This window comes from Phodopus roborovskii, unplaced genomic scaffold (genome assembly GCF_943737965.1).
Source record: "Phodopus roborovskii unplaced genomic scaffold, PHOROB, whole genome shotgun sequence".
NCBI lineage: Eukaryota > Metazoa > Chordata > Mammalia > Rodentia > Cricetidae > Phodopus > Phodopus roborovskii.
In genome coordinates this window covers 9887890-9915567 of record NW_026125052.1, presented here as the reverse complement: position 1 = coordinate 9915567, position 27678 = coordinate 9887890, and the positions used below count along the sequence as shown (strand labels likewise).

General features: G+C 42.2%; 1 protein-coding gene across 8 annotated transcripts in view; it reads right to left on the bottom strand.

Moving 5' to 3' along the window:
* Spag9 (sperm associated antigen 9) overlaps positions 1–15488 on the bottom strand; it is a 117463-nt gene extending 101975 nt beyond the window's left edge. For 4 of the 8 annotated variants that reach the window (XM_051198206.1, XM_051198438.1, XM_051198593.1 and 1 more), the window contains exon 1: positions 15039–15483. In XM_051198206.1, coding sequence (XP_051054163.1) covers positions 15039–15341 — 303 coding nt within the window. In that variant the 5' untranslated portion in view covers positions 15342–15483. Of the gene's footprint in view, positions 1–15038 lie in introns of all 8 variants that reach the window. The other 4 variants (XM_051198129.1, XM_051198284.1, XM_051198365.1 and 1 more) reach the window with 2 other exon arrangements.
* Positions 15489–27678: the final 12190 nt, after the last annotated feature.

The following is a 27678-nucleotide window of genomic DNA, read 5'->3' as shown; positions in this document are numbered from 1 at the left end:
TACTTGGGATTCTCCTTCTCAGATAACCAATGGCTTGCTTCCTCTTTACTGCCCTTCATGCCTTTGTTCAGACAACATCACCTTCTTAGTGAGACCTTCTTCATCTTCCTATCTCCCCTCCTTACTCTTCTCCAAAGCAAGTATTCCCAAACCCCATTCTGAATATTTTATTAATTTACTTTATTTACTGTGTGCCGTCCTTACCACAATGTAGGTTCCATAAAGACACTGTTGTATGTACTGTTGTAATGCTAGTGGGAAAAGTAGTAACAGCACACAGCAGGTTCTAAAATGTTCATTAAATAAATCAATAACAAAAGTTGCAGAGTAAAAACATATTTACATAGAAAATGTTATAAATTGCAAAGAGAAACATTATGGTTTACTAGCTGAGGAGTTTACTAGCTCAATGGTAGAGCACTTTCAACAGAACCGACCAAAAACAAAACAAAACAAAAAATCCCCAAAGAACCACAAAACTGAAAAGAGAAAAATTAAGTTTCACTAAATACACCCTCCCACCACTTGCCCCTTCCTTTCTTCGCGTACACCCTTCTGCTTTCATGCCACATGAGTATGTACTCCATTAAGTCCATCTTCTGCTGGAGAGAAACTATGATATGCAGTTTCTTCCTCCCATTACCTTCCCTGGTTCCCCTATCTCCTCTCCCTCTAAATCGCCTCCTCTTCCCTCACAGTTCCCCTTATATTTTCATTTCATAGATCACATTTAAATCTAGATTTCACAAATGAGAGAAAACTTGGAGATATTTGTTTCTGTGAGTGTGGCATATTTCCCTTAACATGATCTTCGGTTCCATACAATTTCCGGCAAATGACATAACTTTATTCTTCTTTATGGCTGAATAAAACTGCATACATACATGTACACACACACACACACACACACACACACACACACATACACACACTTTATTTTTTCATCTATTGACTGGTTCCATATCTTGGTTACTATAACTAGCACAACAATAAACATCCATTAGTTTTAAAGTGCTTGTTTTGTTTTGAGACAGGGTCTTACCGTGTAACCCTGGCTATCCTGGAACTGGCTCTGTAGACCTGGCTGGCCTCAAACTCACAGAGATCCACCTACCTATGCCTCCTGAGTGCTGGGATTAAAGGCATGTGCCACCACTACACAGCTTAGGTTCCATTTTTTAAATCCTTTACTGACTTTATCCTTAAACTTTTTCTTTTCTTATTTTCTATTTTGTTTGTTTGTTTGTTTGTTTGAGGCAAGATCTTACTATGTAGCCTTTGATGATATAAAACTATTGGCCTCAAACTTAAGGTAGTTCTATTTCTTCAGAATGCAAGTGCCAAGACTTTAAACACAAGCTACCACACTCAACCCAAGCTTTTCAATCACTACAGAAAAAACTATTTTCTGTCTACACACAATGTCTTCCTGTAAGAAAATTTCTCTTCCTGTTTCATGCTAATTCTCTTCAGTCCATGTAATCTGGCTGGTAGTGACTCCATCTCCCTAGGGAGAGATGATCCAGACTGCTCAAAGTCCTTTCTGGGACATTGGCCAATTATTAGGAAAATACTGCTTTAAAAAAATATATTATTGTCGTTGCTGTTATCATTATTATAATTATTGGTGTATACACATGTACATATGTGTGCATGTGATGTTATAATTAATGCTGTGTGTGTGTGTGTGTGTGTGTGTGTGTGTGTGCGTGTGTGTGTGTGTGCACGTGATGTATTGAAGAGGAAGCTCATGTGTTACAGAATGCAGAGGCCAGAGAACATTGTGGAATCAATTCTTTCCTTCTACCTTAGATTATAGAGGTCAAATTCAAGTTGCAAGGCTTATTGCAGCAAGTGATAAGCCATCTATCTCACTAGCCCTGTGGTTCTTAAAATTTGTATATAATAGCATTTTGTGCAAAATAAATGGGATTTTAGAGCTTCATACTAATTCAGTTTTTTGTTGTTGTTGCTGTTATATGCCACCAGCTCTGGCTGCCAGACACATTTTAAAGAAGAAATAATTCTAAATAGATGCTTATGTTTAAGGACCTTCATAAGTGTTTAATATGACTTATCATCTTTCCAATGGCATGATTTTGTAAAGTTGATCACCCTGGAATACATTTGGCTACTAGCATCAGAATAATCTTGGTGAAGTTAGAGAATTGACAAAATCATGGTAAGAAGGAAGCAGTTTTTCTAGAAATTCTGGCTCTCTACCCCAGGATTAACAGAATTTAGCATAAATCTTCTCCCTATTCTTCTCTGCCTCTGTCTCTCTCATACACTCTTTTAATCAAGGCAGGCGGGCAATCAGAGCCCATGGATGGGAATTTTCAATGTGTAAAATAAACACATCTTCTCTAGACATCCTTTTCCATCTTAACAGCAACAGGCCAGAAACAATATTGATGTAACTTCAGACAGAGATATCTCCTGGGAACAAATGCTTTAAAAAAAAAAAAAAAAAGTAGTGGACAATACCAACTTATGTCAGGATCTAAAAAAGAATCAGCTTTGTGATAAAGCAAAATGCCTCCGTGTTCAGATGGCTTTTAGAGACTGTTTTGCCCTACTGTTCTATAGAAAAACAAATGAATTCTTTGAAAAGGCAAACTCCCAAAGTTTAAAAAGAAAAAATCCTCAGAGATTGCTGTTCTCTGGAGTAAGATGCAGGAGGTCAACAAAAGTTGGAGAGCCCTTAAATAGTACTTTGACTATAGCAATTTCTAAAAACTAGCACCACCTAATAACAGGCTTACTTGCTGCCAGACATCCTCCAAGACAAACATTCTTACTTATTCTGTAGGGTAGGGGGAAGACATTATTTCCATTATATAATCATTATTTATTTTTAGTTAATTCCATACCAGCATGGAATATAGCATACAACAACAAAGGTGAATCTCAGCATATCAAAAACCCATCTCAGAAAACTGAAAAGGTAACGTTGGGCCTGGGGAGGTAGTGGGCCAAGTACTTGTTGCATAAGCTACTGACCTGTGTTCAGATGCCCAGAACTCACAAGAACACCAAATGCACGAGACAAGCAGATACTCAGAGCTCACTCACTGGTAAGGCCGTCTGGACAAACCAGTGAGCTTCAGATTCAGTGACTCCTCAAAAGACAAGTCAGAATTTATATTATTTCAACTGATGTACAAAGCCTTTTCTCCTACAAATAGTAGGTTTTTTTTTTTTTTTTTTTTTTGTCATACTGGATAATTGTAAAAAAATGTTTTTGCTTCAGGGCTGGAGAGTTGACTCAGCAGTTAAGAGCACTGGCTGTTCTTCCAGAGGACCTGAGTTCAATTACCAGCACCCACACTGTCTATAACTCTAGTTCCAGGGGTTCTGACAACCTCACACAGACATACATACAGGCAAAACACCAATGCACATGAAATAAATCTTCTTAAAAAAGATTATTGCTTCAATGTCACTAGGAAAAAATTAAGTCCTAAACTCTGGTGCTATAAACAAACAAAGGTGAGTGAAGAGGAAGACACTGGGACACCAACCTCTGACCCCGCCCCCCTCACACATACACACACACACACACACACACACACACACACACAAAGGAGAGACAACTACTACACATTAAAGAAACATTTTTAAAAAGTATAATTATATGGATCACTGTCTTTAGATTTGGACTGAAACACCAAACTTCATACAATCACAGTTATAAGACAACTGGGAAAGACACTGATGAACTATATGGATCCAGGCATGGTGGTGGTTGTGGTCTGAATGAAAATGGCCCTCATAGGCGCATGTATTTGAATGCCTGGTCACTGGGAGTGGAACTGTTTGGAAGGGTTACAAGGATTGGGAGGTATGACTTTGCTGGAGAAAGTATGTCAAAGTGTGGCTCAGAGTATGTCCCTCCTCTCTCAGAGTATGTCCCTCTCTCTCTCTCTCTCTCTCTCTCTCCTTTCTCTCTCTCTCTCTTTCTCTCTCAGCTACTGCTCCAGTGCCATGCTACTCACCTGATGATAATGGACTAAACCTCTGAAACTGTAAACAAGTCACCACTTAGATGTTTTCCAAAAACCAAGTTGTCTTGGCTATGGTGTCTCTTCACAGCAAAACAACAATGACTAAGACAGTAGCCCCCACCTGTAATTCCAGCACTAAGGAAGCTGAGCCAGAAGGACTCTCATGTTTGGAGTCAGTCTAGGCTGCATAGTGAGCTTTAAGCTAGCATGAACTATTGACTTAGATCTTGTCTTAAGAAAACGAACAGTATATGGGCTGTGCCTGATAGTTAAGGCCTCCAGTTCTAGCTCCCAATGATATGAGGCACGAAGATTACAAGTTCAAGTTGACCTTGTCTATGCTACACAGGCCTGGCAGGGCCATTTACTTAGAGTCTGTCTAAAAGTTGAGAGAGAAAGAGAGAGAGAGAGAGAGAGAGAGAGAGAGAGAGAGAGAGAGAGAGAGAAAGAGAGAGAGAAAGGAGGAAAAGGTGCTTGGGAAATACCTTAGTGACAGACTGCCTACCTACCATGTTCATTCAAGGCCCTGGACTAAGCTCAGGTACTGAAAGACACAAAAACCAAAACTCCACAATTTAGAATAATTATTTCTATCTTGTAGGCCTGATGATGATATGTTATTGTTTTTAGTTTTTACAGCCTAGAGATATATCAATATGTAGTCTTTGGCATGCTTTTATAGAGGAGTTGAGCTTGGAACCACATACCTGTAAACCCAGCACTAGGGAATTCAAGGCCAACATGAGTTATATAATGAGACCTTGTCTCAAAAAAATTATAGTGGAGATATATGAGAAGAGGCCCACATGAAGCAGTATTATTTTGATGTTAAATTACTGAAATTACCAGGTAATGGTATATGCCTTTAACTCCAGCATTTGGGAGATAAAGGCAGTTGGATTTGAGTTCCAGGTCAGCCTGATCTACAGATCGAGTTCTAGGACAACCAGAGCACAAACCAAACAAAGCTGTTGAAATTAGCCAGGTGTGTTGGCACAAACCTTTAATCCCAGCATTCTAGCCTGTTGGTGGTTGCTCATAATCCCAGTACACTGGAGACAGAGATAAGCAATCTCTGTGAGTTTGAGGCCATCCGGGATAGCCAGGATATCCAGGGCTACACAGAGAAATTCTGTCTTAAAAACAAACAAACAAACAAAAAAAATCACAGCACTTTGGAGGCAGAAGCAAGTAGATGTCTGAGTTCAAGGACAACCTATTCTACATAGTGAGTTCTAGGACAGCTGAGGCTACTTGGTGAGGTCTTGTTAAAAAAAAAAAAAAAAAAAGGAAAGAAAGATAATTAAAGGTTATCAGACACTTGAAACCACAACCTGAAAACAAGAGAGCTCAAAACTATTGGAAGAAGTGGGCAAGGAATTCTGAGGAAAACAGACAAAGCAGGGACCACACTGTAATTAATATAGTCAAAGACAGAGAAAAGTCACTTCTCCCACAGAACCAGAACAGTAGGCTATTTTTAAAAGAGGGAGCAGAAGAGAAAACAAGAATAAGGAGCTCTCAAGAATCTAAAGTATAAAGAAGAATCAAACACCTTTTCGTTCTTAAAAACTGTACCTTAGGGTAACCAGTTGAAAATAAGAAATACACCTCTATATGAAAGCCTGGCTGTCATGTGCTGAAGGAAAGAAAGTTAGACTAGCACCATTCCCCAATCCTCAACAAAATGACAGAAATATTTTGTTACTATTAAGACTTCGCTGGTGGTCTCATAAACACTGTTAAAATCAGTCTTTTAAACCAGACTTCCCAATCTCTTTCACCTGAATGATCATCTTAATGGACTATTGTAAAGGCCATCAAAAAGCATAATTCAGGCTGTTCACAAAGAAAGACAAACACACATACACACAAAGAGACAGAGACACAGAGAGAGTAAATAAAAGAATGTAAAAGTAAATGAATAAAATAAACCTTGATTACTTAAACACACACACACACGCACACACAAAGAAGAAGAAAAAGAAAGTCAGGAATAGAGGCCTACACCTTTAGTCCCAGCATTCAGAGGCAGGTGGATCTCTTTGAGTTCAAGATCAGCTTGGTCTATATCACTAACTTAAAAAAAAAAAAAAAAAAAAAAAGCATAGACTACATAGTGAAACCCTGTCTCAACTCCCTTGTAATTCAAACCTAGCCATGTACATTCAAGTATTGGTTGCTACCAATTGAGCATATAAAACTGAATGGGAAATTTTAAAAAAATTGAATTTATCAGTAAATAAATGTGAGAAACCATATTCAACTAACTTCCCTATGAACTTGTTCCCTATGAACTTGGGAAAAAGCAAATTAAAGCAAGAAGTATTTTAATATAGTGACAGAAACCAAGACTGATAGTGCCAAATGTTGCCAAAGATGGAGGGAAATAGGAACTCTAATAAACTTCTTTGTTAAATTTTTTATAATTATTTTATATGTATGTGTTTTGCATAAATGTATGTTTATAAACTGTGTGTCTGATGCTAAACAAAGTCAAATCCCCTTGGAACTGGAGTTACATACAGTTGTTAGCCACTATGTGGATGCTGGGAATCAACCCCAGTCCCCTGAAAGAGCAGACAGTGCTCTTAACCACTGAACCATCTTTCCAGTCTCTATACTTCTGACAGAAATGGAAATCCCCAGCCAGAGTGGGCTTGGTGGTGAACACCTTTAATCCCAGCACTGAGAAGGCAGAGGCTGGTAGATCTGTGAGCTGGGAGGCCAGCCTGGTCTACAGAGCAAGTTCCAGGACAGCCAGGGATACACAGAGAAACCCTGTCTCGAAAAACAAAAACAAACAAACCAAAACAAACAAACAAGAAAAAACATGTTATTATAAAAATAATTGTGCTATATAATGATATAGAAAATATCTTTAATTATCAGAGAAACTGAGTCAGGCATGGTAGTATATGCTAGTAATATCAACACTTAGGAAGCAGCCTGGTCTACATAGCAAGTTACAAGAAAACTTAGACAATTTAAAGACTATTTTGCTTGTTTAAAAAGGGGGGCGGTGCTTGGACAGCTGGTTAAGATGTTGATTGCTATTCCTGAGGACTCAAGATTCAATTCCCAGCATTCATATGACAGCTCACAATGGTCTGTAACCGTCCCAGGATATCTGATGCCTTCACAGGCACTGCATGCTCATGGTGCACAGGTAAACTAACATAAAAATGAAATCTCAAAAACAAAAAGGATAGGGCCAGTGACATGGCTCAGTAGGAGGGTGCACCTGCCATCAAGGCAAGTTGTCCTCTAACTTCCATATGTGCCCGTGCACCATTCGGTTAGCATCAGCCAGACTAGCGTGTAAAGTGATGCTTGGAGGAGACACACACTCTGGCTGTGCTGAGATAAAGGAGACAGCCAGTGTCAGGGCTCAGAGGGTAAAGGAGCTTTCCATTATTCTGACAACTTGAACTCTGTCTTTGGAATTCACATGGTGGAAGGAGACAACTGACTCCCCCAAGTTGTCCTCCCATCTCAACAAACAAGTCTTGCACCTGAGAGTATGTGCACTCTCAGGTGTGCACACACAAACAAAATAAATAACAAAACCCACAGGAAAAGGATAGTAATATTTTGAAGTGATAAACCCATAATGGTAACACTTTATCCTATCTCAATATTTCTTCAAGGCTGAAGAGAGGACTCAGCAGTTAAGAGTACTTGGTTGCAGCCAGGTGCACACCTTTAATCCCAGAACTCTGGAGGCAGAGACAGGTGGATCTCTGAATTCGAGGCCAGGCTGGTCTACAGAATGAGTTCCAGGACAGCCAAGATTACAAGGAGCCCTGTCTTAAGAAGAAGAAGTACTTTGGTTGCTCTGTTAGAGAACCCAGGTTCAATTCCCAGCACCCACATGGTGATGCACAACTGTCTGTAACTCTAGTCCCAGGAAATTCAATGCCCTCTTCTGACCTCCTAGGGAACCAGGCACACCTGTGGTGCACTTATATGTATTCAAGCAAAATACTCACATAAAGTAAATTAGGTATAAAACTTTAGACTCAAAAAGATAAATGATATTTTTTAAATTTTGCCAAATACAAATGAATTGGGTATTGTATCTGTAATTCTTACTTGATAACTTTTTTGTATATAATTTTACTATGTTAAAGTTAAAGCCTTCCTTTTTTAATTTGACAAAAAGGGGAAAATGCTGTGAACCAATCTTTGTACACTACAAATATGTGTCATCTTCACTGTAATAAAAAGCTGACTGGCCAATGGGTAGGCAGAATTTTCAAGGCAGAGAGAATGCTGGGAAGAAGGGTGGAGTCAGAGGAGTGGTCAGCCAAACATGGAGAGTAAACAGGAGGTGCAAGATGAAAAAGAGGTAATGCCATGTAGCGAAATGCAGATTAACATAAATGGGTTAAGCTGTAAGAGCTTGTTAGTAATAAGCTGAAGCTATCAGCGGAGCATTTATAATTTGAGAGCTGGCTAGAGAGACAGAGCTGACCAATGATCCCAATAAAAAACTTTGTTTACAAATGATCTAGAGTACATAAGATCCTAAAGAAGTAAGAGAGTCAATGAAATGGGTAAAGAAGAAATGCTTGCTGCATAGGGCCGTGGTGGTGGCACACACGTTTGATCCAAAGTGTTTGGGAGGCAGAGTCAGGCAGATCTTAGTGAGTTCAAGGACAGCCTAGTCTACAAAGCAAGTTTACATTATGCCAAGCATAATGACCCCAGAACCCTCAGAACCCACTGGGTACAGCCAAGGCCCCAAAAGCTATCCTTTGAATTTCATGTGAGTTTTGTGGCACACGTACCCTCTCCACCAACAAAAAAAAAAAAAAAAAAAAAAAACACTTTTTTTTTTAAGGGGGGCTAAAAAGATGATTCAGAAGTTAAGAGTGCTCGCTGCACAATCGTAGGAGCCAAGTTCAAATCCCAGCACCCACATAAAAAGCAGACTGTCACACCCAGCCTGTAATTCCAGGTGAGGAATTCAAGACAGAAGATCACTGGGGTTTGTTGGCCTCTAGCCTAGCTGAAAAACTGCTCATCAGATTCAGAGAGAAATTCTACCTTGAAATAGGCAGAAAGTGATCAAGGACACCTAAGACCTTGTCCTAGCCTCCCCTTGAATACACAGGCACATGTACTCATACCTACTGACACAATACCAATCTTTTTTGTGGTTGTTGCTTTTTGTTTTTGTTTTTGTTTTTGTTTTGTTTTGTTTTCAAGACAGGGTTTATCTGTATTGTTTTGGAGCCTATCTTAGAGCTAGCTCTGTAGACCAGGCTGACCTCAAACTCACAGAGATCCACCTGCCTCTGCTGAGTGCTGGGATCAACGTCCAACTAAATATATCAATCTTCACAATCAAACCAAAGACCAAGCCAGAAATGGTGGCATGGCACATGCATATAATACTAGAACTTAGGAGAGAGAGGCAGGAAGATCAGTAATTCAAGGTTATTCTTGACTACATAGTGAGTTCTAAGGTAGCCTAGAATACATAAAGCTGTTTCCATAAGTGAAGGGAAGCATTCCAAAATTATGCTGACCTTTTCTCTAATAAAGAGGTCAACACCAAAGAATTCTTGGAAAAGAGGGCCCCCTTGTTCTGCTGAAGATTCAAAACAGCATTTTATTATACTTATTGAAGCAGAGCTCAGGTTTAGGAAAGATATTTTAACACAGTCTTAAGCATGAGGGTTAAGAGAAAAAGTATCTGAGCTGTGGGTTTCTCTAAAACAGAGTCATAGTGATAATGGTGCATGTCTTTAATCCCAGTACTCAGGCAACAGAGGCAGGTGGATCTCTGTGAGTTGGAGGCCAGCACGGTCTACAGAGTAAATTCCAGGACAGTCAAGTCTACACAGAGAAACCTTGTTTTAGGGGGAAAAAAGAGTCCCAACTGTAGGTACAGGCTCTCCAATAAAGATTCACTCAGATACAAGATTTTATTTCATTTTTTAAGTTTATATATTTTATTTTGTGTGTGTGTGTGTGTGTGTGTGTGTGTATAGCACATGCATGCATGAGCCTGAGGACGTCATAAGAGATTGTCATACTCTTCAGAACTGGAGTTACAGGCTATTGTGAGCTGCCATGTAGGTGCTGAGAATCTATCACTCACAGAATTTACAATTACCTGAGAGATGGATCTCTGGGCATACCTGAGAAGGATTATTTTAACTACATTGTTAATTGATAAGGGAAGACCCACTTTACTGGGGCAAGAACATTCCCTGGGCAAGGCTCCTAAACTACAGAAAATAGAGCAAGCTGAAACTTAACAAGCATGCATTCATCTATCTGTTTCTTGTTTCTGACTGTGAGTTCAATGTGACCAAGGCTCCTGATGCCTTGACTTCCTTGTCATGATACTGTATTTTGAACTGAGAACTAAAATAAGCCCTTTCTGCCTTGGTTGCTTTTTCTTTTAAAGATTCATTTTATGTGTATAAATATTTTGCCTGCATGTGTGTATGCACACCATATGTGTATACCTGGCACCCATGGAAGTCAGAAAAGGGTATAAGATCCCCTGGAACTGGGGTTACAGATTATTGTAACCATGTAGGTGATGGGAATCAAACAAGTGCTCTTACCTGCTGAGCCATCTCTCCAGTCCCCCTAGGTTGCTTTTACCAGAGTAGTTTATCACAGAAACAGACATTCAGGTTCACTGAAACTCTATCTCTAAATAAATAAGGTGAGAGCAACTGAGGATGACATCTAGCATCAACCTCTGACCTCTGCCCATGCACACATATATGAACACACCCCTTAATGAACATAGAACATGTTTAAAATTTTAAAACATAGCCAGTTGGTGGTGACACATACCTTTAATCCCAACACTTGGGAGGCTGAGGCAGGTGGATCTCTTTGAGTTTTAGGCCAGCTTGGAATACAGAGTGAGTTCCAGGACAGCCAGAGCTATATAATGAGACCCTGTCTGAAAAAACAAAAACCAAATAAACTATATATATATATATATATATATATATATATGATGTTTGTTTTGTTTTTGAGACAGGGTCTTATTATGTAGTTCTGGCTATCCTCGAACTAAATATGTAGATCAAAATAGCCTTTAGAGAAACCAAAAAAAAAAAAAAAAAAAAAAAAAAACAAAACAAAAGACCAGGCTTGGGCTGATGAGATAATTTAGCTGGTAAAGGCACTTGTCTCCAAGCCCGATGGCCTAACAGTATTTTGACTTTTTTAAAAGATGTATTTATTTGTTTAGTCAAAATAATTTTGGGAGTTTATGTTTTTATTCTATGTATATTGGTGGGTTTTTTTTCTGCATATATGCACATGAGGTGCCTGTAGAGGTCAGAAAAAGGCATCAGATTCTTGGGACTGGAACATTGTTGTTAGCTACCATGTAGGTTCTGGGAATAGAACTGGGGTCCTATCCAAGAGCAGTACCAGCTCTTAACCACTGAGATATCTCTCCAGACCTGTTTCTAAACTTTTTAATCATTATGTGCATACGTGTTGTCTGAGTGTAGGTCTGTCCACATAAGTACAGTGCTTAAGGAGGTAGAAGGCAATGGATATCCTGGAGCTGGAATTATAGGCAATTGTCGGCTGCCTATATGGGTGCTAGGTCCTCTGGAAGAACAGTATGTACTCTCAACCACTGAGCCATCTCTCCAACTCCTAAGAATTATTTCTATGTTTTATTATGTGCAGGTACATTTGCTTGTGGGTATGTGCACCTTAGTGCAGGTGTCCACAGAGCCCTTAGGTCTTAGACACCCCCCCACCCCCATCAGAGCAACCTGATGTGGATTCTGAGAACAGAACTAGGGTCCTATTCAAGAGCAGTACCAGCCCTTAACTGCTGAACCATCTCTTCAGCCCCTTATAACCCGTGTTTGATCCCCAAGTCCAATATGGTAGAATGAAAGAACTGACCTCTTTTAAGTTCTCTCACCTCTACGTATGAGCCTTGGCAAACTCCACCCATCCTCAAGTAAACTCAAATACATACGTACATACATACATACATACACACACACACATACACACACATACATACATAGTATGGATTTTAAAAATGAGCCAGTCATGGTAAGACACACAATCTCAGAACCCAGAAATCTAAGACACAATTGTTTTCAGGAATCTGAGGCCTGTAAGTTCTAGGCTAGTCTCTTTAAAAAAAAAAGGGGGGGGGAGGGAGGGACACACACAAGGACACAGTACTTCAGTACATAACAGACAAGAAAGTTTCACGAAAAAAAAAAAAAATGAAATTTAACCTGAACATATAGTTGACAGAAGCTAGCTAGGAATGGTAGTGCAAGCCTATATAACCTCAAGACTTGGAAGGCTGAGGCAAGAGGATTTCAAGTTCAAGGCTAATGTGGGTACAGAGCAAGTTTCTGTAGAAGGAAAGCACAGGCCAGGACAAAAGGAAAAAGTAAGAGGGTAGGGACGGAAGAGAAAAAGAAAAGCAAGGGAGAAAAGGAAAGAGGAAGGGAGAAGCTAGCCAGATCAAGCTCTGAGGGGAAGACATTGTATGGCAAGGGAACAACCTGAGCAAAAGCATCTGCTGGGCCGGTGCTGAAGGAGGAAAGATGTGTGGAGGGAACCCAAAGGGGAGAGTGGCAGGTGAAAGGGCTTATTAACATTTGAAACTGGTCCAAATATATGTAATCCCTGCCTCTATGTATTTTGTTTGCTGTTATTTGGTGCTGGTGGTAACTTTTTTGCAGTGCTGGGGACTGAATCCAAGCTGAATAGCAGGCACATACCACTACGCTATAGTCCAGTTCCTAAGACAATTCTAAAAGGAGTCACCAAAGCAACAAACTAACCACACTCACGCTTTTCAAATAAAAGCAAGAAAAATGAAGTATATTCAAAATTATAATAGAGATTACATTTCTGCCTCCTTCCTGGCAATTTCTGCAAGCAAGATATTACAACACCTCACAGACTCCTTAACACCCTCATCATTTCCATACCTCCCTAAATTTCCACAAAGGTGCCCAGAATTTACTGCACACTCTAGAGATGGACAATTACCATGTTTCAAATTACTTTGGCTGTAAATACCCTCCCTGGAGCACTTCTGCTATAAGAGCATGCTCTTAATCTCTGGGTTAAAGGCACTGAGCATTCAGGGAGAGAATTAAACAGAATCCACTCTGTACACTGGCCTGGAAGAGTGAAATTCTAGGTACAGGCAGAACAGCTTATCATCTTACATGAGTGCTGATGATGAAGTAGTTTTATGTTTGTGATCTGAGAAGTGTTTCATCTAGCATTTCATCAATGTTCTCAATTCTTGGGTCAGGAATATACCCAAAGGTTTCATTATGGAGATTTGAAAGATGTAACTTAAAAAGTATAAACTTTAAAAAAACTCAGTGAGTAGCCTATTTTTAAGTTCATTTACTTAAGAAATAAATATAAAACAGGTCCTAATACTTTTATTTTCTGATTCTGCAACCTGTGACAGGTGGTTTTCTTGGAATATGTGATACTGTCATTTCATTCCTGTTTACTTAGATTGACAGGAGTTTAAAGCCAGTGGGAGCATTTTTTTACCAGAGGTGATAGGCCATATTGGGCCTACTCCTGACCTCTGTATACATGTAGTCCTACTCTCTTCCAATTGCATCCACACCATGGCAAAGGCCTGTATCAGCACCAACAAGTGGCATGGCACTTCAAAGGCCTTGATCTGTTTTAGAAACAGTACCAACTAATAGAACCTCATATTTTTTTCAAGTGTATATCTGGACACACTCTTGAAATAAAGTCAATTTTGTTTGGCAAATTCAATGCCATTTCTTTGAGACAGGTGGACTGCAAAACTTTGAGTAGACAGCACCACTCTAATCGGGATTTAAAAAAAAAAAAAAAAAAAGCATTTACCTGAATGGAGAAGTGCATACAACAAAAACTTTTCAATGGTGCTGCCTATTTACTGTTAGGAAATGAGCCAAACAAATCTCACATCCTCCAACCATGTCATGAATATTTGAAAAACAACACGTGGTTCCTTCGATAATTAGTCTCCTTCAATCACCATGTATTTAGCTAGGTATACTAAATGTCTTGGAAGCAAAAACAAGGAGGGCATTTTGACTGCCAAAGAAAAGTTCCTCAGAAACAATGCCAAGGCACTCAGCCTGAAGACTAAAATCCTTAACTCGCTCAAAAAGTCAGAGGATCATTTACAGCCCAGTGTTCCAAAAGGCTCACACATTCAGGTGAGAGTACAAAGGTCACTGCTCAGGTGTTCGAGCTAAGAGCCAGCCAAGTGTACTTGTAAACTGCAGTATGCAAAGCAAAAGTAGACAAGAGAAGTGTTGCAACACTCACCCACACCTACTCAACCCCGCCCCCCCAGTCGTCTTTATAAATAGAGGAGTCTGTGAGGGAACTGTCCAAGGTTACCACCTGATACGAAGGGAATGCCTTGGTGAGGAACATTAATAAAGTAAATGAGTGTACTTTATGTACTTACTGGGCACTGCTATTCGACATCTAAGTGGCTGACAAAGTGTTAAGCAAGGTACATGAGGCATAAAAATAAGACTTCCCTCTCAAGAGGATTTAAATGTCAAGAAGAAACTGACCGAAAGAGGGAGATCTCTAACTTCCCAAAGCAGCAGCCGCCCCCTGGAAAGGTACCGAAGCCAGCGGAACTCACAAGCAGGACAGTACTGCCCCCCTCCCCAATGCTGAAAGTTTGAACCGGCACCCGACTACCCCACGGTGGTCGGAAACTTCCCTAAACAAGAAGCAACCAGACACCCTCAAGTCTCCGCCCTCGGGCAGCCCCAGGTGCCCTCATGCCAGGGTATCGCTTCCTCCCGGGGCCTTCCCTCCCACTTCACCCCTCTCCCGGACACTCACTGGACTACCTAGGCTTCCAGTGCCGGTCGGGGTCCCGGAGTCCCCAAGGCTGTGGAGCACCTCCCAGGGCCCCGGCCTCAGGCCTGCCCTTCAGGAAGCCACCCTGGCGCGCCCAGCGTCCCCAGCCGGGCCGCGACCCCCGCCCCCGCCGCCGTTGGCTCTCACCTCCTCGGCGTGCTTGCGCAGCGCCTTCTCCCGCTCGTACTGGGTGATGAGCTGCTCGTTGTCGTCCCGCAGCAGCTCCAGCTCCACCTGGTGCTCCTGGTCCTGCGCGAACACCGAGTCCAGGTTCTCCAGCACGGCCACCACCAGTGGCATCAGCTCCTTGACCACCTCCTCGTCGTAGCGCCCGATGAGCCGCTCGAACTCGCGGTAGATGGAGCCGGCCAGGCCGGACACCCGCTCTGACATCACGGCCCCGGAGCCGCCGGGCTCCTCCTGGTACACCACACCGTCCTCCAGCTCCATGGTGGCGGGCGGGTGGCCCCGAGCGTCGCCGGCTGAGGGGCGGCACGGGCCCGCACGGGACGGGCACGGCGGGGGCAGAGGCTGGGGCTGGGCCCCGCGGGATGGGGGCCGGGGCCCGGGCCGAGGAGGGGAGGGGTGGGGTAAGCGCACTCACCCCAACCGCCGCTGCACCAACTGCCGGGGCGGCCCGGCCGCGCGCGCTACGCGTCACCCGTGGGGCGGGGCCGGCGCCGCGTCGCCCCGGTGGGCGGGGCCCCGCGGGAGGCCAGGCGCGGTCGGGGGCGGGGCCTTGCAGCTGCGGCGCGACGGCTGTGACGCCAACACCCAGCGCCGCGCGGGCTGAGAGGCGAGAGGTGGAGGAAGTGACAGCCGGAGGGAGGCTGGGTTTGCTGGGCGCTCCCAGAGGAAAGGGAGGGGCTCTGGAGGGTGACAACTCTTTCCCGACGAGGTAGCTGGAGTCTTCTTCACCTTTCTACAGCTTACACAGTGCCTTCATGGTGCGCCAGACGTTTGTCCCTTTTCACAGACAAAGAGAATAGGCCCAGGGAAGTTGTGGGTTAGTCAAGGTCACGCAGCTAGAGCAGGAAAGAGAGCCGAGACTCTACTAAGAATTCCGGACTCAGAGAAAAGTGGCACAAAGATGAAAGAAGAGAACAACTGTAACTAAGAGAACGACAGTCTAAAAGATAAGGCTGCCTCGAGTAAGATCGTACTGTGTGGGGTTAGAGAAGAGTAGGGATAGCCTTAACCAGAAGTGCAAAGCATCCGGAGAAGGGAAAGTGAGTGCCACTTCTTGCATTTTTCCAAACCGTGGTTGTCTCTGCTCCCCGCCCACGAAAGGCATTTCTAGGCTGCAGCCACCCCACCCTCTCCCGGATCTTGAAAGGGAGGCGGAGCTGGTAAGTGAGAGGATGAGAAGCTGTGGAGGATATGGGGTGGAGTCAGTGGTGGGAATAAGTCCCGTGATACATGAGGTCATCCCTCTTGGGAGTGCGTCACTTGTGGGGAATGCCACAACACCCAAGCCCTGGGCAGGCTGAGTCAAAGATCACTTCCTTGTATTCTCATCTCCCATCCTTAAGTTGGCCGGAAGACACTCCTAAAACCCCCTTCTCTTTGCTATAGGTGACTCAGGAGTACACCAACTCCTACTCATCTAAAAATAAGGGGAACTTAAATAGACAAGTTATTGGGAAGAAAATCGGCCACTTCCTGGGATCCTAAATACCCTCAATTTAGTAGTTAGAGATCCGTATCGTCCCCAAAGTCTCCTGCTCTTTTGATCTTCCTGGAAACCATCAAAAACTATGGAGGATGAGCCAGTGCCAATCTACAAACTCAAAAAAAAAAAAAAAAAAGATGAAAACTTACCGGGACTAACTTTGTGTTTGTTCCTCAACACTACCCTTATTTTTCTGTCTCCGTTTCTCATCCTTAACCTGTATGTATATCTGGGTTATAGGAATGCTGCCCAGCTTGTTGATCGTGAGCCCAAAAATAGCCTATCGCTATCGCTTTTTATGTTTTAACTTTATTCTTTTATGTGAATGAATGTTTTGCCTGCGTGCATGTCTGGATACTCCAAACATGCAGTGCCAAAAGAGATGTCACATCAGCTGGAACTGGAGTTTTAGCTGCTTGTGAATCCCCATATGTGTACTGGGAATCAAACCCCAGCTCTTCTTAAAGTGCAACAAATGCTCTTAGTCCACCTATCACTTTTTTATTTTCTTTTTCTTTTTTGGTGTTGTGGGCTGTTTGTTTGTTGTTTTGTTTGAGACAGGGTTTCTCTTTGTAGCCCTGACTGTCCTGGAACTGGCTCTGTAGAACAGGTGGCCTCGAACTCACAGAGATCCTCCTGCCTCTGCCTCTGCCTCCTAAGTGCTGAGATTAAAGGCCCTCACCACCACCACCCTGCAGGCCTATCACTTCTTAAAATGGTAGGAAATCCTGCTATGAATATTTTCTCTCCCCTCCTTACCCCTTCATTAGTGCCATCACTGTCTTCAGAGGTACCTCTATTTTCCTGTAGTCAGAAGGTCTGGAACACTTAGAGCAAGATGTTACTGTCTTTCTACAGTATTGTACACTTAACAACAGTTAGAGGAAAATGTTTGTTTGGTTGGCTTATGTTTTTTGAGACGGTTTCTCTATATAGCTCTGACTGTCCTGGAACTTGATTTGTAGACCAGGCTGGCCTTTAATTCACAGAGATCTATGCCTGCCTCTGCCTCCCAAGTGTTGGGGACTAAAGGCCTGTGCAACTTTTTTTTTTTTAATTTTTACATTTTGTGAAGGGGAGAGGGCATGGACACACAAATGGAGGTCTTTCCTTCTACCATGTAAATCACAGACATCCAACTCAGGTGGCTAGTTTAAGACAGAAAAATCATAAGCTCTATGCCTTGATTCCCCAGGTCTTAATGCTAGAGAGAACCACCTCCCACAAATTTTCCTTTGATCTTCACACATATGATATAGCACATATATAAATCAAATGTAATTTAAGACAGTTGTTAAAATTAATATAAGGGTGGGCTGGGGAGATTCAGTGGTTAATACATGTCCTGATCTCTGACCAAAAAACAAGTACTGCTCTTGCAGAGAACTGGATTCATGAAGCTCACAACCATCTGTAACTCTAGCTCTAGGGAATCCAAGAACCACTTCTGAACCCCAAGGGGCACTGCATTCACACATGCACAGACTCCCGAAAACACATACACACATAAATGGAAAAAATAAAATAGGTCTTTAGTAAAGTTCCATGCCACCAAGCCTGACAACCTGAGTTTGGTCACCAGGCCCACATGATAGGAGAGAACCAACTACTAAAAGCTCTTCTGTGATGTCCACATTTGCCTCCTCCCCCAAGTAATTAAAATAAATTTTAAAATTAAAATAAGGGATGGGAGAGATGGCCCAGCTACTTCTCTTGCAGAGAACCACAGTTAGGTTCCCAGCAGCTTACAACCACCTTTAACTCCAGCTCCAAAGGACCTTACTCCTGGTTCTGTGGGCACCTATATAGAAGTGGTGCACATAAACTCAGCACACACACAGATATTTTTGTAAAAACTTACAAATGGGGGCTGGAGAAATTGCTCATCAGTTAAGAGCACTGGTAATTCTTCCAAGGTCCCAGATTCAGTTCTCAACACCCCCATGGTTGCTTACAACCAACCCTACAATCAATTCCAGGGGATCTAGTGTCTTCTGATCACTTGAGGCACAAGGCAGTCATAATGGATATATGTATATGCAGCAAAACACTCATACACATAATCCAAAAGATATACTAACGAATAGATAAAGTATAATGAATTGTGTAATAGAATAATATGCATTAATAAAATAATACTGTCACATGGATGAATCTTAAAAACATGCACTAAATGAAATATATGGTCCCACTCATATGAAATGTCCTTAATTGTGGAATCTAGAGACACACACACAGTAAGTTAGTGGTTTCCTAATGCTGGGTGCATGGGGTGTGATAATGATACATGGAAGTGATCAATAATGGATGTGGGATTTCTTTTATGTAATGGGAATATCCTAAAATTGAAGTGATGCATAACTGTCAGTATACTAAAAGGCATTCCATTCTGTACTTAGGTTGTATGGTTCATGAGCTATATCTTAATAAAGCTAATAAATGAAGCTAAGTGTGGTGTCTCACATCTATAATATCAGCACTGGGGGAACTAAGACAGAAGGATTGTGAATCAGAAGTCATCCTGGGTTATTTAGTATTTAGCACCAGGTAGGCTTGGGGTACAGAGTAAAATTTTGTGTCAAAACACACAAACACACACAGAGATAGGTAGGTACGTGGATGGGTGGATGGATGGATGGATGGATGGATACATAGAAGAAAGAACTGGTAAGGTAGTTTAATGGTGCTTACTTAGTATACACCAGACCGTAAGTTCAGTTTCCAGTAGTGCAATAAATAAATAAAATAATTTTATGGATTCAGGGACAAGTAGATCCAGTGAATCACATAACCTGGTGTAAGAGAGTTGGAAGAAAATGCTTTTGAAGTTGAGAACCTTGTCAGTGCTCTTAACTGCTGAGCCATCTCTCCAGCCCTGAATAATGGGATTCATTAAAAACTGAAGTTTTTAGCTGGGTATTGAGGTGATATATTATCTATGATTTGTTAAAGCTTGCCTGAGAATTCAGAAAATAAAGTCAGCCATAAGCCATACAAAACAGGCACATACTTTTAATCCCAGCAGCCAGAAGCTAGGAGGTGGTGGTATACACCTTTAATTCTAGGACTCAGGATTAAGAGTAGACAGATCTCTCTCAGTTCAAGGCCATCCAGGGATACATGAGATTGAGTCAGTCTAAAAGAGTAACAGATCACATGCCTTTAATCCCTGCACTAGAGGGTTATAAACGATAGAAGTAGGATCTTCAGTATTCAGTAGGAGGCATTCAGTCTCCAGCCACTCTGAGAAGAGCTTGTGGTTCGGCCCTTATGGCCTGACGTGGAGGTAAGAATTAGTGACCAGCTGCTTTGCTTTTCTGAACTTCAGCTTGAAGCCTGAACCCCAATTATCAGTCGCTGGGTCTTTTATTCTTTTGTGCTACAGGGTGTGTTAGTGCACTCCTTGAATCCCAGCGCTCAGGAGGCTGAGGCCAGCAGATCTCTGCAAGTTCTAGGCCAGCCTGGTCTACACAGCAAGTTCCAGGACAGCCAGAGTTGTTACAGAGAAACTCTGTCTTGAAAAAAGTTTTTCTTCCATTCTAGGATTCTGATTCTGGGGCCAGCAAGTCAGCCCAGTGAGTTAAGGCATGGCTGGCCAGCTCGATGCTGTGTATTCAATTCCCAGTATCCACATGGAAGCAGTGAGGCTACTCCTACAAGTTGTCTTTTCACCTCTACACACACACACACACACAAAATGTAATTTAAAAATTAAAATTATGGCTGGGTGGCAGTGGTGCACACCTTTAATCTCAGCTTTCTGGAGGCAAAGAGAGGCATATCTCTTGAGCTGAAGGCCAATCTGGCCCACAAAGCAAGTCTAGGACAGCCAAAGCTCTTATACAGAGAAACCCTGTCTTGAAAAAAATATGGTTTTGGCCAAGTGCTATGGTACACGACTATATTCTCAGCCCTTGAGCATTTGAAGCAGGAGGATCAGAAGTTCAAGGCTAGGGCTGGAGAGATGGCTTGGTGGTCGAGAGCACTGTCTGCTCTTCCAGAAGACCCGGATTCAATTCCCAGCACCCAAATGGCAACTCATACTGTAACTTTAGTTCCAGGGCTTCTGACACTCTCATACAGACATACATGGAAGCAAAATACCGATGAACATAAAGTAAAAATCAACTGTTAAAAAAAATGTTCACTGGGTGATGGGTGGGGGCACGCCTTTAGTCCCAGCACTTGGGAGGCAGAGGCAGGCAGATCTCTGTGAGTTTGAGGCCAGCCTGGTCTACAAAGCTACACAGAGAAACCCTGTCTCAAAAAAAAAAAGTTCAAGGCTAGCCTCAGCTACATAATGAGTTCCAGGCCAGCTTAAGCTACATGAGACTGAACCAAAAATGAATGAATCAATAAATGAATGAATGAATAATTTTTATTAGTCTGTATTTGTCAGAGAACAATGTTTGATGATGTAACTTTGGCTATGGGAAGAGGATGAAAGGACAGATGACTTGGAAAGTGTTGAGGAGATCAGGGGAACACTGAGGCACCTCCTGCCCCACTACTCAATACATGACCAAAATGAGTGGCTTGGGTGCCCAACACCCCAGACTGTAATTTTTGTTCCTGTGATGGTGGAGCTGGTCAAGGAGACAGAATCTTTGTTCACTGCCATGGTAGAACACCAGACCTGAAAGATTACCATCACCATTTGTTGATACCTTCCAGGTGTGAACTGCTGGACTGCAACAGGGTGTTGCAGTTATCTGTGTCCATTTCACCCTTTCGTTTCCTTTATAAATAAGTAAATCAATAAATAAGTTAGTTATTGTAGTACACAACTATGTTCCAGTGCTCAAGAGGCAGAGCCATGAGGATCTCTGTGAATTCAAGGCCAGACTGGACTATGAATGAAAAGTGAGGACATGATTGCTCCTACATATGGTTGAGGAGAAGGTTTTGTTGTACATATCAGGAAGAAAACAGAGGCATCTATTTGCCGATACATTGTTTATGATTAATAAAGCCACTGGGGATCAAAATGCAAAGCTACCTACAAGCCATACAGGCCAGGCAGTGGTGGTACACATCTTTAATTCTAGGACTTAGGAGACACGCAGATGGATCTGTTTGCTCAAGGCCACAATGAGCTACACAAAATTGATCCAGTCTAAAAGATCACAAACATCTCAGCACTTGGGATCACACACCTTTAATCTCAGCATTAGGAAGGTGGAGACAGGAATGATAGGGCCAGGCAGAGAAAGGTGTATAAGGAAGAAGCAAAGTCAGTCTCAAATTAATTTTCCAGCCACGCTGAGAACAGGACAGCCCTTTCAGCCTGAGGGAGAGGTAAGAGCCAGCAGTCGGCTGCTTTGTTCCTCTGATCTTTAGCTTGAACCCCAACATCTGTCTCTGGGTTTTATTAATTGTGTTACACATCTAGAAGGGTCCCGAATGAACCAGGCAATGAGGAGGGGGTGGAAAGTGGTAAAAGAAGAGAGAGGTGGCAAGTGAACCAAGTGAGGATCAAGAGGTCAAGAGCAAGTCAGGAGCCCAAAGGAGTGCAAAGTCAAAATGGCTGCGTTATATGGGAATCAGAGAAGCTGGGGGAAGGAAACTTAAGCTCATTCCTTGAGTTGGAGAGGTTTAGGGTATGGAGAGGGGCGAAAAATGCTGGGAGGAGCCACAGGTACTGAGACTTATCCTGGGTTTGAGACCTAACAGACTACAAATTTAATGCCATGCCTACCAGGACTACATAGTGAGACCCTGTCTCAAAACAAATAAAACATTTTAAAATTTTTAAATAAAAATAAAATGGGATTTAAGATGGCTCAGCACATAAAAGCTTCTTGCCAGGGAAGCCTAATGACCTGAGTTTGACTCTTAGTAACCACAGTGTATGGTTGACTTCAGAAAGTTGTCCTTTGACCATGGCACAAATATGTTCAAGGTCACAGTTAGTCAATGTACATCATACACAACACACATACAGAGAGAGACAGAGAGAAAGAGATTAATAAATAAAATTGTGACTGCTTTTAATAGTAGTAATAGGAGCCTGGTAGTTTCTAATTATGTAGTCAATAATAGGTCTTTTATTCCCAGAATTCATGTCTAACCCCCAAGGACTGAGATTATCATAAAGACCAAGAATTATCAAGGAAAAACAGGTCACAGTGGACTTTGGAGTGTTTACTTTTGATTCCTAAAGGGAAGGAAATTCCATTCCAAGAGATTCCTTACCCTTGCAAAATTAGTGGAGACAGTATGGCAAGTAGTTGGGGGTGGGGCGGGGGGTTGATAAGGGAAGGAAGGGAGGAGTTTCTTCCTAAGCACAATAATAATCAGGGGAAGGCTGGGAATTATCAGGCCAGTTGTAAACCCAACCTTATGGAGCGCTACAGTTATTTCTATCTGACTCTATTTTTTTTTTTTTTTTCTTGATTCACACACTCGTGTCCCCATCCAGGAGGAGAGAGAAAGTCACTGAAAGAGAAAGAGAGTTCCCAGGGCTTGGATCTACTGGTATGGCTGTATGCAAAGCCAAGTGACTCATCACTCCACACGAACCGCAACATGTTTGGAGAGGCAGTTTGGTTATGGAATGTGGGGCTCATGAAGAGTGTCAGAGTATTTGTCAGAGTGCCCTGTTGCCTTTTCTTTTCAAAGGCTTGTTGCTATTGTTGGTCATGCTATAAAGCCAGCCCAGCGCCTGGGATATGTTAGGTAAGCACCACACTGAACTAACTACTCCTGTACCACCAACAGTCTTTAAACAGACATCGTGAGGGATGCCCTTGCAGATCCATTCTTGTTGAGAATTTAACATTTGCCAGGCACAGTTGCTCACATCTGTAATTCTAACACCCCAGAGGCCAAAGTGGAAGATTATTCCAAGTGAGAGGCCAGCCTAGGCTAACACAGTGACTTCCAGAACAGCCTTGGCTCATAGCTACAGAGTAATAAGAGCCTGTTTGGGGGAGGGGTAGAGGGAAGACAGAAGACTACTGAGCTAGCTAGAACCTGTCCTCGAGTTGCCACATCAAGAGGGAGGAATGACTGTATAGGGAATCACTCTACAGTAAAATGTAGTTACAAAGGTTAGTATCCACTTCTGCCCCTCAGAAAAGTAAAAATAAATAAATAAATGGCATCTAAGATAAGGTCAATCCATAGGCAGGAACAGGATGTGAGCAAACTGAATCACAACACCTTGCTGTTGAAAACATTTTATAGTTAAGGTATACAGCTTATCTGAAAGAAAAAGAAAACAACAGAAAAAAAAGAGGGGCTGGTTGGAGCAGGGGTGCTATCTGGACAGAAGGGACATAGTACACAGAGCCTTGATGACCTTTGTCACTTTTCCTCCAAGCAGTCAAGCTGAAAATGACTCAGCTTGTCTGACACCAGTGGCTTATTTTTAGTAGGGACAACAGGGCTAGATGAAAACCTAAGTGTAGTATCCATTTGCCAACCACCCAGCCCCACACAGACCAAATACTCATTTATCATTTTCAGTTTGACAAGGGACAGCAATGAGTCTGCTGCTTCCACGCTCCCAGAAGACCAGAAACTCCCAGCAGGATGGTTACTCCTTGCTATGTGAGACAAGTCAGCCTTAAGAGGTCTGTTACCCTGCTGAGTGGCGCACAAACCCATCATTTCACGACTGAGGGACCAGTGGTAGTGTATGGCTGTGTAGAAGCCAGTGTCCTGCACTAGTGACTATCGGCTCAGTGCCCCATTACACTACTACTGATTTAAGTTCCCAAGTCAAAAGCCAAGCCATGTGGCTCATAGGGTAAAGTGATGGCCACAATGAGCATAATGGCAGGTACTGTGGCAGATGCCTTTAATTCCAGCAATTGGGAGGCAAAAGCAGGTAGATCTCTCTGAGTTTAAGACCAGCTTGCTCTACATAGCAAGTTCCAGACTGTCAGGGCTATATAGAGACTTTGACTCAAAAAAAAAAAAAAAAAAAAAAGTGCTTATCAGGCAAGCTTGATGACCTGAGTATAAACACACAACACACACACACACACACACACACACACACACACACACAGTTTGCAAGTTTCTAAGTTAAAAGCAAACAATATCCTGTTGAACATAATATGGATCTGAACAAGGAGGATTTATCACTGCAGACATCCCTTCTAATGCAACAAAAATCTTATATATAAGGAAAGAACAAGCTTAGCCTGGGGGGCACAGGATTATAATTTTGTCATGGGAGTGACTGAAGCCATGGCTCATGCCTGTAATCCTTGCATTTGAGAAATGAGGCAGGAGGATCACCCAGAGCTTCACACCATCATGGTCTATATAGTGAGTTCCAGGCCAGTCAGAACTACATAAACTGATACTATCTTTTAAAAAAAAAAAAAAAAAGGCTTGGGTTCCAGGCATGGTGGCACATGCCTTTGATTCCAGCACTCAGGAAGCAGAAGCAGGCTGATCTCTATGAATTAAGGCCAGCCTGCTCTACATAGTTGAGTACCAGACTAGTCAAGACTACAAAATAAGACCCCATCTCAAAACACATACACATAAAAGTCTTGAGTTTTCACCAGGTGCCAGCCACAAGCCTTGAGTACTCTATCAACATACCTCAGAACACTGAAGACTTTCTGCTCATAGACAGGCAAAAGAATGCCAAGACTATCAAGACCAAGAGAAATGGCCCGGCGTTGGTGACACATGCCTTTAATCCCAGCATTCGGGAGGCAGGTGGATTTCTGTGAGTTCAAAGACAACCTGGTCTACAGAGCTAGTTCCAGTACATGCTCCAAAGCAATACAGAGAAACCCTGTCTCAAAGAGGGGTGGGGAGAAAAAGGAAGAAAAGAAAGGAAAAACAGGAATGGAGGATGGAGGGATGACTGAGTGGTTAAGAGCACTGACTGCTCTTACAAAGCACCTATCTATGTTCAATGTTCAATTCCTAGCACCCATAGGGTGGCCGAAACCATCTGTAACTCCAGTCTTAGAGGATCCAATGCACTCCTCCCTCCGCTGTAAGCACTGCACGTACATGGCGCAGTCACACAGGCAAGCAAAACATCCATATACATAAATAAATTTCAAGGAAAACAAGCTTGATGGGACATCCAAAGCTCACTACAACAGATACATTTCTACCCTGGTGGTCACAGACAAGAATGAGGCAGTGACACTAAAGCAGACCCTTCCCCGTCATCTGGCAGTGAAGAAGCTGAAAAAAAAAAAAAAAAAAATGGGCCTCATTTGACCATACTAAAAATCTTGAAAAGCATGCCCCCCCCAAAAAAATTGTTTCCTAAATCAATTATCTTAGAAGTCTAAGGATTTCAAAGTTTGTTCTTCAAGCTGACCACTTTCCCTTTTGCTATTTTCCCTAATTTTATTTAATTTATATATTTTATTTTTTGTTTATTGGTTTGGGTTTTTTGTTTTTGTTGTTTTTTTTTTTGTTTTTGTTGTTTTGTTTTGTTTTGTGGTGTTTTGAGGCAGGGTTTCTCTGTGTAGCTCTGTCTGTCCTGGAACTCATTCTGCAGACCAGGCTGTCCTAGAACTTAGAGATCAGCTTGCCCCTTCCTCCCAAGTTCTGGAAGGCCTACTTTCCCTACTTTTAATATTCTATTTCCATGGGTCCTTTATTCCTAAAGAATAAATGACTATTTTCCAACATGAGAGACCTCAAGTCTTCTATGCAGTGTCTCACACTGACCCATGTATCCCTCTACCACTTCTCTTTGTGTACCTAACCTTCAATATTTTGACCCTATGGTGATTTGAAAGAAAACAGCCTGTGTGGAATAATCCTTCTGTATAATGTGAAAAATATGTTGCTCTTATTGCTAATAAAAAGCTAATTGGCTGATAGCTGGGCTGGAAGAGATTGGGCAGGACAATGGGAAGAAGGGAGGAGTCTCAGGAGTCTCCAGAGATACAGAGAGAAGCAAAGTGAATGTGCTGTGTTGAAAGAAGTTACTACCACATGGCAGAGGGTAGATAAGAAATATGAGTTAGGGGCTGGAGAGATGGCTCAGAGTTTAAGAGCACTGACTATTCTTCCAGAGGTCATGAGTTCAATTCCCAGCAACAATATGGTGGCTCACAACTATTTACACTGGGATCTAATGCCCTCTTCTGGCATGCATCATTCATACAGACATAACACTATATACATAATAAATAAAACCTTTTAAAAATAAAGAAATACAGGTTAATTTAAAATATAAGAGTTAGCTAATGACAACCCTAAGCTATAAGCCAAGCATCTATAATTAATATTAAGTCTCTATTTTGGTTATTTGGGAACTGTCAGGCAGGAAAGAAAAGTCCACCTACAATGTCCCCCAAAAGGAGTGTGGTACTATTAGGAAGGGTGGCCCTGTTGGAAGAGGTGTGTCACTGTGGGGATGGACTTTGAGGTCTCTTCTGCTCAAGCATCCCTCAGTGTGACAGTCAGTCTACTTCCTGTTGCCTACAGGATGTAGCACAATCAGCTCCATCGCCACATCTGCCTGCATGCTACTATGTTCCCCATCATGATGATAATGGATTGAACCTCTGAAACTGTAAGTGAGCCCCCTCAAATACTTTCTTTATAACAGTTGCTGTGGTCATGGTGTCTCTTCACAGCAATAGAAAACCCTAAGGTGGACACCAAGCAATTTTTAAAGAAAAAAAAAAGCAGTATCTATGGGTAAATTCTTACTATCAGCTTTATGTGTTCTCTTCTTAGGCACACACATGCTCAGAAGGAATTCTTGTTTTTCTAATTATATATGTGGTTACAATAATGAATCTAAAAGTGGTTATGGGTATACATGCTTATAATCCTAGTGCTTTGGAGGTAGAGGCAAGAGGGTTGACATAAGTTCAAGACTAGCATTGCAGGATATTTGATCACACAGTAAAGATGTGTTATAGTTTTACCTCACCTGCCTAGGCACCTTCTGGTTGGTTTAATAAAGAACTGAACAGCCAATAGCTAGGCAGGAAGAGGATAGGTGGAACTTCTGGGCAGAGATAGGAACTCTGGGTTAGAGGTAGGCTCTGGGATTTCACCAGCCAGACACAGAGGAAGTTGGACATACAGTACTGAGGAGTGCCACATAGCAGAATGTAAATTGGTATAAACAGTTAATTTAAGTTATAAGAGCTAGTTGGTAGTAAG